This window comes from Sinocyclocheilus grahami, unplaced genomic scaffold (genome assembly GCF_001515645.1).
Source record: "Sinocyclocheilus grahami isolate Dianchi unplaced genomic scaffold, SAMN03320097.WGS_v1.1 scaffold413.1, whole genome shotgun sequence".
Taxonomy (NCBI): domain Eukaryota; kingdom Metazoa; phylum Chordata; class Actinopteri; order Cypriniformes; family Cyprinidae; genus Sinocyclocheilus; species Sinocyclocheilus grahami.
This window is the reverse complement of record NW_015505592.1, coordinates 1612044-1625378: the sequence shown is the minus strand read 5'-3', so window position 1 is coordinate 1625378 and position 13335 is coordinate 1612044. Positions and strand designations below refer to the sequence as shown.

Below are 13335 nucleotides of genomic sequence, written 5' to 3'. Positions count from 1 at the left end.
AAATCATGGGGCAATTTTCATTTTTGGGTGAACTAACCCTTTAAAACCACACTTCAGTGTAGCGCTGCCCAGAGAAAATGACTAAAAATTAAACTAAAACTAAAATATAAACTGAAAACACAAAAAGGTATTTAGAAATGAGTAATACTATAAAACTTAATAAAAAAAATATTAATAAATATTATTAAAATCAATTACGAATAAAAACTTCAATAGTAAACTTATGATACTAAAATAAAACTGCTCTAAAGCACCAATTTTTCACCACAGTCCCATTGCGGGACAGTTTGACAACTCTGTTCATCACATTTTATCTGTTGGCATGTATTAAATCCAACAGGATCTAGGCAACTGGAAAAAGTATACGATTTCTTGTGCATCTCAAGGATACAGCCGTAGTAACTTGAGCAACATAGCTGGAGAATGGTGGGAAGAGAAGTAGAAAGCACTAAAGAAGGGGTGGCAGGAGTTGAAAGGGAAGAAAGTTAATAAAGAGTGAATGAAAGAGTGGGAAATGACTGAAAAAAGAAAAGAAAAAAGGAGAGACACTTTGCTATACTATAGCACTCTACCCTGACCCAGTTGCAGAGCTGATATGAAGTTGGACTCGTGCAGTAATTATAGTCATTATGAAAAACAATCACATATCCTTCATAAGGATAAAATGCTCCTATTTTTCTCCGTCTGCGAGGTGAATGGGGGCAGATCATCTTTCATAGACAGACCCTAAGATGATGTAAACTGTAGAGAGTTGGACCCTGTCTTTTCTTTGGTCATGGATGAACATTTCCAGCAATTGCTAGAGGGACGTGACAACAAAGCCAGGACCGTCACACACATCAACACTGACATGAACAGACGCACACACATATAATCAGAAAAAGGTGTTTCTGCTGGCCTTCAGCAATAAGAGAGCGCCAAGCTTGAAAACTCAGAAGATTTATAATAAAGCCCCCTCCTCCTCCCCATACTGCTTTCTCAATCTCTCCCTTTCTCTGCTCCACATCTGTTTCTGGCTCTTCAGATCAGGCCCAGGAGTCAACAATATATAGGTCAACGTGCACAGCTGAAACTATGACCACACTCACTTATTATCTGATAGAAGGATATTAAACAGCCATGCATGGCATCAAGCAGAGAGAATTACGAAATACACTGTAGTCAATCTTCATTATGGCATATGTCATCTCTTTAGATGTTTAGTGAGCTCATGCTGGACTACTGCTGAGAGAAAAAAAAAGTATTTTCAAATAAATTGGTTAGACTGACCTCTGTTGGCGAATCTGATGATGCACATAAAATCACAAAAGGGGATATTCTATTTACATTAACATGTAACTGATAATAAAGTAAAACCTGTAGTGTTAGTTACATTAAATTACTGAGATTAAATTATATTAAAAGTGCATTCAGTAATTCTTATTTCGAAATTCTTAATTCGCTTAGACCAGGGGTGTCCAAATTCAGTCCTAGAGGGCCACAGTCCTGCAGAGTTTAGCTCCAGCTTGCCTCAACACACCTGCCTGGAAGTTTGTATGCCTAGAAAGCATAAAAGAAAGACATAATGCTTGTTTTGTGGCACAGCATTCTTTATTGATCTGTTTGCAAAACATACATCAAAACAAATATACAATGAATTATAAATGTTGTGTACAGGGCCGGCGCGTGCCTACACGAACTAGGCAAAAAGGAGAGATTTAATTTTTCTTTTATTGGACATTCGTTTGTAATTATTGCACTCATAGCAACAATTTATCACCTCATTATTCTAATTCTAATTTAACTTTCTTTCATAATAGTGCCGCTCCCGTGACGCTAAACAACAATGAATTTATTGATAAAAATAGTTGCAGAAGAAGCATCAAAGAGAGCAAACGAGTCCAAACTTAGAAGTTCCTTTCCATCTCAAGACTCAATTCTTGGATATTTCTCTTTGGCCAACCGCACAAAGTCTTCAGCACTGTCCAAAGACACCAGTCGATCCTAGGAAATGATCATATCAATTACAATGCTCATTATTCCAAAAGTCCTTCAGCTCAACCAAGCTGCTTGTAAAATTGGCACATCCTTGATCGAGTAAAATATAATAATGTAGAAAACTTTTTACATTATACATTTATCATGATGAGTCCATTTAATGTACACATACAGTATAATATTGAGGCTGTTGGACTGAGGACTGTTGTTATTTATTATGACATTACAGTAATTTACCATGACAAAGACATATCTTTCACTGTTGCTGAGTCCACGGGGGAAGAGGTCCGTCTCCTCTGACACTATGCGCAGGAGATCTCTGGCCTTCTCCACATTGTCCCAGCCATTCAGAACAGTCAGTCTGTTCACTGTCAGTAAGGAGTCTGCCTCCTTCTGGTAACCTGGATCAATAACATACATGTACATGACTGCACTTCTTCAGACACAAAGACATGTTCACACTCCACTGCCATTACATGGGCAAATAAGGGTCACGTTTTACTTGGTATGCTATTGCTATTATTGCATAACTTGCATTGTGCATTATTCATTTAAGCATAAATAACTGACATTTTTAAAGATAAAATGAACATTGTTCTTGTAAGCCATTTAATTTTTTCAAGAACATAGAAAATAAAACATACAACTATAAGTAAAAAAATAATACATTTATAAAATAATTTAAAAAGAATAAAATAAATATATAATATATAAAATAAATATATATATAAAAATATAGTCCACCTCACCCAGCTGAAGCAAGATCTTCTTCCAACGTGTACAAACTTCTTTACGAGCACACCTCAGAGTGTGGATATCATAGTTCAGTTTCTCCCATTCCTAAAACACACACACACAAATAGTGGAAGTGCAGTCAAAGAGCAAGACACAAAGAAAGCTTTGAAGAGCTTTGTGGATGGAGGCATAGGTTTACCATTGATTGATTCTAACAAGTTCAGAAGTGCATTATAGAACATGTGCTCTCCAGTTGTCAACAGCCTGATAAATATGAGAAAAGCTAAAGCTACTGTATGAAGTGGACACTGACATACAGGAAACATGAACAAAATGAGGTTGTTAAAATCACAAATATTGCATTTTATAAAAAACTAAAACAAAAAAACAAGACCTAAGATTAATGCCAAGCAAGAATTTCTGCTCTGATCATCTGATTGTGGTTTACAGTTAAAATGACCAGATCAGTGTGCTCATCTCACTTTAGGTTTGTGTCTGAAGTGAACTCTTCATCACTTGTCTTTCTGGTACAGTTGAGCTGAATTCAATTTGAGAAAATTGGCAAATTACATCAGCCTGAATTCTGATGTATTTACTCGTAGCCAAAGTCAAATACAAAAAAGTTGAAGTCACATCTTCTCTAAAGCACGAAGCAGTACGAATAGAAGGACTTATGGATTTTGTGCTGGTCCAGGCATAACTGCATAAAATAATCTGAAAAAGATTTTCTTTTGCAGTGTGATTTGAATGTTTGGATTTGGATGTGTAAAAAAGGTGACAGCTGTGTAGCGTGGGTAGAGATGACCATTAAACTAAAAATGCGACCAACATTACACACAAACTCAATTATAATATAATATATAATACATAACTTCAAAGACCTTTCCCAGAATTCACAAAGTTAATTTCAAGAATTGTGTAGGCTGTTATTCATATGGACATTAAAAAAAAATCCATGAAATTTACAAGCTAGTCACAATTTAAGAATTGCATCCAAGAGTGCATGCGTATTTGTTTCTCACCTCAGTATCTTTGTCCACTTTGTTCCTCATCTTGATGAATGCGTGTAATTCAGACCCCTCAGTAGTGGAGATGGAGGTTTGAATGCTGCTCCAGGTCCTCCCCTCCTTCTCGGGTCCAGATCTGCTGTCCTGCAGCTCATGAGCCACTGTTGTCTCATTGCCACTGGACATACTGGTCCTGGTGGAGGCAACACTGTATTCAAAGACTTTATTAAACTATATTTCACAAATACATCTGGATATAGTACTATAATATTCAATACTCAAAACATGTATTAACCCTTTCTATCATAAAAACATCACTCTCTTGTAATATTTTTTTTTTCATAATAAATCTCTTTAACTACACACAAGGAAAAATCGTATGCAATGATTAAAATTTATACAATTGTATACAAGAAAAACACCAATATTTTGTCACTTACCTTAATATACAATCTTTCTCCTCAGTAGTTTCAAGAATAGGACAGCAGCCAGAATAAAAGGCGCCCATTTAAGACAACAAAGTTTTTTTACCCTAAAATGAGCTAAAATTCAGTACGCCATACTCATAGTTATTGTTCCTTATAGTAGAGCCAACATCCTCCATGCACTAGGACAGAAATTTGTGCTGAAGTTATTTCTCACAGGCGGTGTCCTTAACTTGATAATGGGCGACTCTGGCCATGTGACTGCACTGTTTAAATGCCCTTGGGACTAACCAAATTCAAGACAGTCAGCACAAATAAAACAAAAACACTACATCTGGAGCTGCCTTATTTAAAATGCATACATTTATGTCTATATGTAGAAATTACTACTGTAGTTTATGTGACCCACACGTATAGTTTCTTTACAATTCTTGCTTCAAAATTCAAGGAACTCTCGGACGTTTAACTTTGCACTTTGTTTAGAACCAAGACAATGTGTTGAGCTATGTCAGCATTAGTCTGAAAGATCCAGCTGCTGGTGATGGGACAGACTCAGTGAATTTACACCAGGGTTTGTCATTTTTAAAGACAGTTTAATACAAATCAGTCTCAAGCATGTCATACAGATACTGAGTGTTAAGTTAATAGTGCAGTACGGCTCACTGCTGCTCAGGCTCCAGGTTTGAGACCATGGCTAGAGTAGACATGTATGGGCTTGGGCTGGTCACTAGGGGGTGCATCTGCTACCTGTTGTCATTCGATTCGGCCTTGTACTGTCTGTTGGAGCCAAGACTGTTTTTCCTACACATGCATAAAATGAAAAATAAAGTCCTGGCTAATACCTCTTCAGTGAAGAGTCAATGCCACTTGGGTACATTTCTTATTAAAAAAAAGGTTATGGCAAAAAAAAAAGTAATAAAAAAAAACTGATACAGATAAAGTGAGATCAACATAAAATGAAGATGTGACCTGGAAGAAAGATGGTGATGGCAATGAAAGATGGCAATGATTCGGGGTCGTGTCGTCAGCACCAGCTCACCCAAGAAAGCTTCCGTCATTAGGTTCTGCAACATGTTCAGCAAAATGTCCTCCACCAGGTCACAAAACTCAGGCAACCTGCAGAAAAGAAGGAGAGAGAACGAAGATTAGTTGTTTAAATGACAACATTTGATTTACGACTAAATTTTTTCTTCTCTAGTGTTATAAGAGCCTCTCTAGTGTCACAGCACACCTGCGAATGGACTCCTGGACCTTCATCTTTATCTCCTCCTGGACTTCATTCAGAGACTCCTGGTCACACTCACTCTTGGGTCTGTCTGCAGTGCTATAGTTTCCTGTGTAAGTCTCTGCTGGAGTGACACTGGACACACTAAACATTTCGACAGGGTTCTGGCTGCCTGCAGCAGAGCGGGGTTGTGTTTGTGTGGGGAGCGAAGGAGCAGGCCGCAGCTGTGTGACGTACGGCCCCTGCTCAATGTCGCCCTCTACCAGAGACTGCTGGAACTGAGGCTCATCTAGGAGACTCCTGTAGGAAAACACAGAATGACCGACCACGACCAGTGTGAACTCCTACTGAGCAAGAGTAGCAATGACAGTTGTTCCATTTGATACATCAGAAAAGTTGCAAAACGTACACTACCGTTTAAAAGTTGGGGGTCAGGTTTTAGAATGTTTTTCAAAGAAGTCTCTCACCAACGCTGCATTTGATCAAAAATACAGTACAAACGCCAATATTGTGAAATATTGTTACAATTTAAAATACCTGTTTTCTATTTGAATATATTTTAAAATGTGATTTATTCCTGTGATGGCAAAGCTGAATTTTCAGCACCATTATTCCAGTCTTCAGTGTCACATGATCCTTCAGAAATCATTCTAATATGCTGATTAATTATCAATGTTGAAAACAGTTGTGCAGCTTAATATTTTTGTGGAAACCATGCTAAAAAATGTTCATGATTCTTTGATGAATTAAAAGTTTAAAAGAACATCATTTATTTGAAATACAATCTTCCATAACATTATAAATGTCTTTGTCACTTTTGATCAATGCATTAAAAATTAAAACATCTTTTCTCAATAAACATATTCATTTAAAACAAAGAATCAAACAAAAAACTGACTGACCCCAAACATTTGAAAAGAATTGTATTAATAATACAATATAAGACATACTGTAGTAAAGAGGTGAGAACGTGTGTGATAATGTCTCTCTCAGGACCCAGAGTAAATAAAGAGGGGGCAGGTCTGCAGGACAGTGGCATCTCTCACCTGTCCCAGAAAGAAAAAGCTTGGGTTGCCTAGACCTGAAAGAAATATAAGGAAAAAAGAAACCATCATCATGTCAGACTTATTCATTTTTAATCCTCTAACTTACTCTTTATCTCCAGGTTTAAATAAAAAGTTCATAGATTTTCAAAGTTTTGCACCCCATTGTACCTGTTGATGTAATGAGTGTTGAACTGAGTGGAGAAATGTGTCTGATACTCCATGAGGCTGTGAGAGTGACACCTAAGTGGAGTACTGCAGGACGGGGAGGCTCGGGACGTCTTCTCTTTTCCTGACCTGTCTGCTGCTGAGCCCGCTGTTCAGCCCTGGGTCTCACTGAGGGACCGCTAACAGCTTGATCACTGCTACGGATGGGTGGAAGAGTCTGCCACATGACGAACAAAATATTGATGTCTCATTTTTAAATATAATGTACACATAAATACTGCTTCAGCTGACTGCTACCATGTAAATTAAACCCAACATTTGAATGTATTAACTTGTAAATAAGACTTATTTGTAATTTTTCTGGTGTTGTTTACCTTATATTTCCTTGTGCCAGTTTTCTGTTCAAACACTGCACTTTCCTGAGAAGGTCAATTCGTTTTTTTAAATGATGTTTTGATACAGTGAATAAATTGTGAAATAATATTTGTCAGCATTAAAGACTTAAAGGGGTCATATGATGCGATTTCAAGTTTTCCTTTCTCTTTGGAGTGTCACAAGCTCTTGGTGCATAAAGAAGATCTGTAAAGTTGCAAAGACTAAAGTCTCAAATCCAAAGAGATATTCTTTATAAAAGTTAAGAGTCAACCACGCCTACCACGTTCAACCGAGGACGAGGACTGTTTCCTGTGAGAGTAGCCTACAATGCCGGTGTCTGTTTCTATAAAGTGGGGCAAATCCAACTTTGCAAGGACAGTCTGGCGCTTCTGACTCACAGCCTGTAAGTAAGTTTTCATATTTATATTTGCCACTGACGATTCAAACGCGAGTTTTGAGTAGCGCTTGTTGTTTGTCGTTTCACTGATCACAAATGCAGACATGGTTTTATGTTTATGCAGCACGATATGCACCGCAACGCGTAAAAAGACAGTATAAGTCATTATAATCAGTAATTATGTCCCCATTAGATGCAACAAATGCCTCGTTTATAATGGGTTTTAATGTTTTTGTCTCGTCGCTCCGGCCGGACAGGGCATCACAATATGGTAAGGGGCGTAACATTTCCGTCACACGCTTGAGGTATTCGGCCAATCACAATGCACTGGATAGCTGGCCAATCACAGCACACCTCGCTTTTCAGACCGATGAGCTTTGTAAAAATCTACGCGTTTCAGAAAGGCGGGGCATAGAGAAGAAACAATAATGTACATTATGTGGAAAATAATGTGTTTTTTGAACCTTAAACCACATAAACACATTGCATTACACCAAATACACAAAATAATGTTCTTTTTAGCAACATCATATGACCCCTTTAAATGTGTGCATTTATCCATAACCTGAGTGCATTTATCCAGTTGGTAAATGCACTCAGAAAGTTGAAAGTACAGTCATGATTGTGTTATATAACTTAGTATGTACAGTACCGTTCAAAAGTTTGGGGTCAGTAAGAAATTAATACTTTTATTGAGCAAGGACACATTGATCAAAAATGAGAGTAAAGTAATTTATCATGTTAAAAAAGTTTTCCATTTCAAATAAATGCTGTTCTTTTGAACTTTCTAGTCAAATAATTTTGAAAAAATTTACCATTGTTTCCACAGAAATATTGAGCGGCACAACAGTGTTCAACACTGATAATAAGAAATGTTTCTTAAATCAGCAACAAATCAGCATATTAGAATGATTTCTGAAGGATCATGTGACACTGAAGACTGGAGTAAAGATGCTGAAAATTCAGCTTTGCATCACAGGAATAAATTACATATTAAAATATATTCAAATAGAAAAAAGCTATTTTAGGCTGCAATAATATTCACAATATTATTGTTTTTTGATATATGATTTAATAACGTCTCAGGTTACTTTTGTAACCATGGTTCCCTGAGTAGGGAACGAGACACTGCGTCCTCTAGGGGTCGCTATGGGGGGCACCTCGTCGTGACCCGTGTCTGAAGCAAACATTGAAAAAACACCAACTCGTTGGCCGGCGACAGCCATGACGTCACTACCGGTGCGACTATAGTATAAATAGGCGCCGGGAGCTACACATCATTCACTTCTTCGTCTGAAGCTTGCGTTTTGTTTGAAGCGTGCATTTCTGTGGTAAGAGCGATCTCTATCTCATACTACCACGAGGACAGCCCATGGAGCGAGGAATCCAACTCCTCAGAGACGATTAATGCTCGAAAGAAACATCATACTCACTATAACCCTCAATGGTGAGGGGGGTGATGCTTCAAGAGGATATCCTGGTGATCGGGAAAACCCCTCAGGGCGACCCAGATACGGTAGTGCCCCTCTTTCCTCGAAAAGAGAGACAAACGAGAGCGGAGCTTTTTTTTATTTATTTTTTTTCTCTTGGAAAAAACGCTCGCAGTGCACGCCGATTGCCCCCTCGGAGACATCGCGTGCGTGCTCTTTGCCCAAACAAAAACAACGCATAGATCGTGTGTGTCATCAGATGTTAAACAACGTCAACACGGATGCACACATCCTTAAACGCTTTGCTAGTGCTCGCCATAATGAGATGAATAGAGATCGCTCTTACCACAGAAATGCACGCTTCAAACAAAACAGTCAATGAAGACGAAGAAGAGAATGATGTGTAGCTCCCGGCGCCAATTTATACTATAGTTGCACCGGTAGTGACGTCATGGCTGTCGCCGGCCAACGAGTTGGTGTTTTTTCAATGTATGCTTCAGACACGGGTCACGACGAGGCGTCCCCCATAGCGACCCCTAGAGGACGCAGTTCGAAGTTCCCATGAAAGGGAACTATTTGGCCAAATAAATGCAGCCATAGTGAGCATATGAGATTTCCTTCACAACATAAAAAAAGATTACTGACATTTATACGGTAGTGTACCTTATCAAATATATGCATACTGTATGTGTCTCTGTGCATGTGTTCACTGGTGTATCTTTGTATTTGTCACCTCACAGATGAGATCTTGCTGGTAGAAAGTAGTGCTGTCTGAGGCCTGTATTGTCAGGATGCAAAGGACACTCTCCTCTGGTGCTAGACGACCACTCTCAGGGCAGATCTTTACAGTCTGTGGTCAACGTGATGAACAAACAAATGAACACATGCAGTCAATAGTCAATATACTGAGTAGACTGGCCATGTTATCTGATTAATTACACATTGTATCAGTTTGTTCCAAACCCTTATACTGAAATGATTTCTGTGGCACAAAAAAAACATTTATGAAGAATCATGCCGTGCTTTTGCACATAATGACAATGTTTATTGTTCCATAGGGATATTTCACTTCTGTCAAGCTTCAAAAAACATTATGGAAGCACTACAAAAGTGGCCCATATGACTTTTGTGCTATATAGCAGATTTTTAAATCTACATACCTGCTGGCATTCTGTGCTTGTTCCATTCCATTTATACAACATTGTCAGTGTGTGAGACGTTGGTCAAAAAAAAGGATGCGTGTACTATGAGAGCCCACTGGGATATCACCAAAACACACTCTCTCTTCTGACAGGAACACCACCTATTCACAAAGAAAGAGAGAAAATTTTGGCTTCCTTTTTATGTGGAACATTTCTTATATATGGCTTATATCATCAAGCACTTTCTTACTAGTCTAGGTACTGGGATTCTTTTAGTGCAAGGCACAGTAATACAACCATCCTGTATTTGAATGGGTTCTGACTCTCTTTCATCAAAGCCTTGGCCCTCAAAAGTTACGAACATGCTGTCCCCCTCCACCACATGAATAGGTACGTCCATCTGGAATTGTGTGGCAATCTCAGTACAAATCACTAAATGGTTTGCATATTAAAGTAGACCGTAATGTCTTTTCAGACAAAAACAAGTGTTACTATGTGAAATGTTTTTGGCAGCAGGGGCATTAACAGTGCGTTTATTTTAAGAGGAAGTTATTGTGGAGTAACTAACACTGTATGTTTTAGCCTCCAGTGGGGAGAAGATCCACTCCACCAGGGCGGTGTGGCCTGGTTCCACTTCTCCTCCAGGGTTCAGACACTGTAAGACTGGATGACTGAAGTTCTCCTCCATCAGTTCCTCCAGTGGAGTGGTGTCGATGTGATATCTAAGCGGGAGAGCGCCTGTATTATACAGCTCATACACCTGTGCAGATTAAGCATTTAGCACATCTGTGACTATTAAAAATAAACACATGATATCTAGCAGATGACTGTAAGGATCTGCCAATAATTAAACAATTAATAAAACATTTTAAAGTAATTTTATCCTCTAAGGTTCTCGACCTTTATAACTCCAAGGCCCACTTACATTCTCCATCTCCAGAACTGAAAAAGTAAGGCTTAATTTAAATAAATAAATAAATAATAAAGACTGACTTGACAGCAATCATAAGTACAACATAAAACAACTACATTACTGTTCAAAATTTTGGGGTCGGGTAAGATTTTTTCATGTTTTTGAAAGATTTTTTAAAATCAAAAATACAGTAAAATATAGTTACTTATTATTATTAATGCTGAAATCAGTTGTGCTGCTTAATAGATGAATAGAATAGAAATAGAATAGAAAGTTCAAAAGAGCAGCATTTATTTGAAATAGATTTTTTTGTAACATTCTGAAAGTCCTTAGGGTCACTTTTGATCAATGTAATGCATCCTTACTAAATAAAGTATCAATTTGAATGGTAGTGTAAATAATTTGTATATGGCTGAATATAGACAGAGAGGCATTTAAAGTGAGACACAGAGTCCTAGCAACGGCAGTAAAAATATTTCTAGTGAGTTGACAATGTAAGTGTCTCCAACCCAAAGGATCTTGAGTCATATCTTCTGGGAGGCCTGTAACAGTGACGCTCTGCTGTGTGATCAGAGAGTAGCTGACAGCACAGGGGCTGTCGTTCAGTAGAGGGACATCAAATGACTTACAGCTTCCCACCAGCACCTCACCAAGATCTATAACAGGATGCTCTGCCTGCGAAAAAAAATAACAAGTTATGACTTTTTATATAAAAATTATAGGAAAGTGTACACAATCAACCCATCCCAACGCAAGGTCACTAACCAAGTGTAAGCAAATCTGTGTCATTGATAATATGCACTCCATTGTACAGTTGATTAGATGTTCTTAATTTCATTCAGGTAACACACCTGGAGAGAACCTGTGCATGCCAATCCGACAGCCTTAATGGTAAGCCTGGATTTCTTGCATTGTGGCGTTTGGACAGGCGAGACTGTGCTTCATGTTGTACATCATCTCCTCTATAGGGGCAAAGGACCATTTCTGTACCTGAAAGCAAACAAAAACTTTCATTAATAAGACTGAAACTACTATACCCCAAAATACCACAATTACACTGCAGCCTTACCTTTGATTCATTGGGCTGGAGCATGTCTGTGTCCGTCAGAACAGTCAGAAACCTTTGGTCAGATCTACGCAGCCTCCACTTGAACTCCACTGGCACTCTGCTCATGTTCTTCACCTGCAGGGTTCTCTCAGAGCACGAGCCCACGGCTGTGGGCTGAAAGAACAGACTTCCATCCCCCTCCACGCTCATGAAAAGCTTCTCTGCTACAGCGACCACATTCAGTACCTACAAAAGATTCATTTGTAGGCTAAAATGGCCCATCAAAACCACAGCTTTCAGTTTCAGAAATTCCTAGTTTACTTTTTAATTAGTTGATGAGTTTAATGATTTTTAGGCATGCAGTGTCACACTTTAGTAAAAGTACAGATAACTTAATGGAAATTGATACAAGTACAGGTAAAATAGAAAAATACATAAATAAAAGCAACTAATATTAAAACTAGTATCAGTATCAAAAGTACAGGTTAATTTTATAAATAGGCTAATGGCACAACTGATTGTATCGCTGGCAGTCTGTGTTAGGATATGTAAGCGTTAAAGTGATTGTTTACCCAAAAACTGAAAACTGTCAACATTTACTCATCCTCATGTCATAACAAAGTTCTTCAGCACAACATTGGGGTCTTTGGGGGTGATTCTTGGTTAATGTTAAATAATAAATACTCTTTTGTTCATTGTTAGATCATGTTTGTTCTTGCTACATCACTTTATTTTAATATTTAATTATTAATTATTATATTTAAAAGACTAATGTGTCTGTGTCCAACTCCTAATGCAGTTATACTGACATTATTCATAAATTATGTTGAAATGTCATACTTGTGTCTTGTATTAATATAAATTACTATTGAGGAAGTAGCAGTATAATAAAATTATTAGAGAAACTGGCAGTAATACTCAGATAATATTTTTTATTAAGATCACAGACTGTCAAAAATGAGTGCATGACCTTATTAATGATCCTTTTCTTCATGATAATGTGTCTCTAGAGGTATCAATATAGATTTTTGGCTTTTTGGAAGTGGCTTCAATCACTATATTGTACTATCTTACTGCCATGTAAGACATTGTGTTAACCTGTGTGTGTTTGGGGCTGGCATTCAGATGCAATGTCAAAGGGATACTGGCAGGGTGATCCGGTGATGGAGTGCATCTGAAGGTAAGGATCTAGTGGCTGCCTGCTAGGTCCAGACCACTGAGTGGCAGCATGCATACAGGTGGACATTCCTCTGGATCTGAAGATCAAGGGCAGGTTCCCTGTATTCTGCAGGAGAATACTGCGGTATGATACCTGCTTCAGTGCAGGGAATACCTGGAGGTAGATGGATGGTGTTAAAACCTTTTAAGTGTATTTACATTCAGTATCTTTCCAATTATGGTTATGGTCTCTGTAGCGTCTGGACCACTCCAACACACAATATATATTTTG

The 13335-nt window shown here is 38.1% G+C and overlaps 1 protein-coding gene and 1 pseudogene across 1 annotated transcript; both read right to left on the bottom strand.

Moving 5' to 3' along the window:
* Positions 1–1823: 1823 nt before the first annotated feature.
* LOC107551069 (melanoregulin-like) lies at positions 1824–4200 on the bottom strand. Its single transcript, XM_016232558.1, has 5 exons — positions 4160–4200; positions 3735–3927; positions 2727–2817; positions 2215–2378; positions 1824–1983 (listed from the first exon to the last, which is right to left on the bottom strand). Exons 2-5 carry the CDS (start codon positions 3903–3905, stop codon positions 1906–1908), a joined length of 504 nt encoding a protein of 167 aa, XP_016088044.1. The 5' UTR covers positions 3906–3927; positions 4160–4200; the 3' UTR covers positions 1824–1905.
* A 603-nt stretch (positions 4201–4803) lies between these two features.
* Positions 4804–13335, bottom strand: part of LOC107551059 (coiled-coil domain-containing protein 108-like) — a 23853-nt pseudogene continuing 15321 nt past the window's right edge.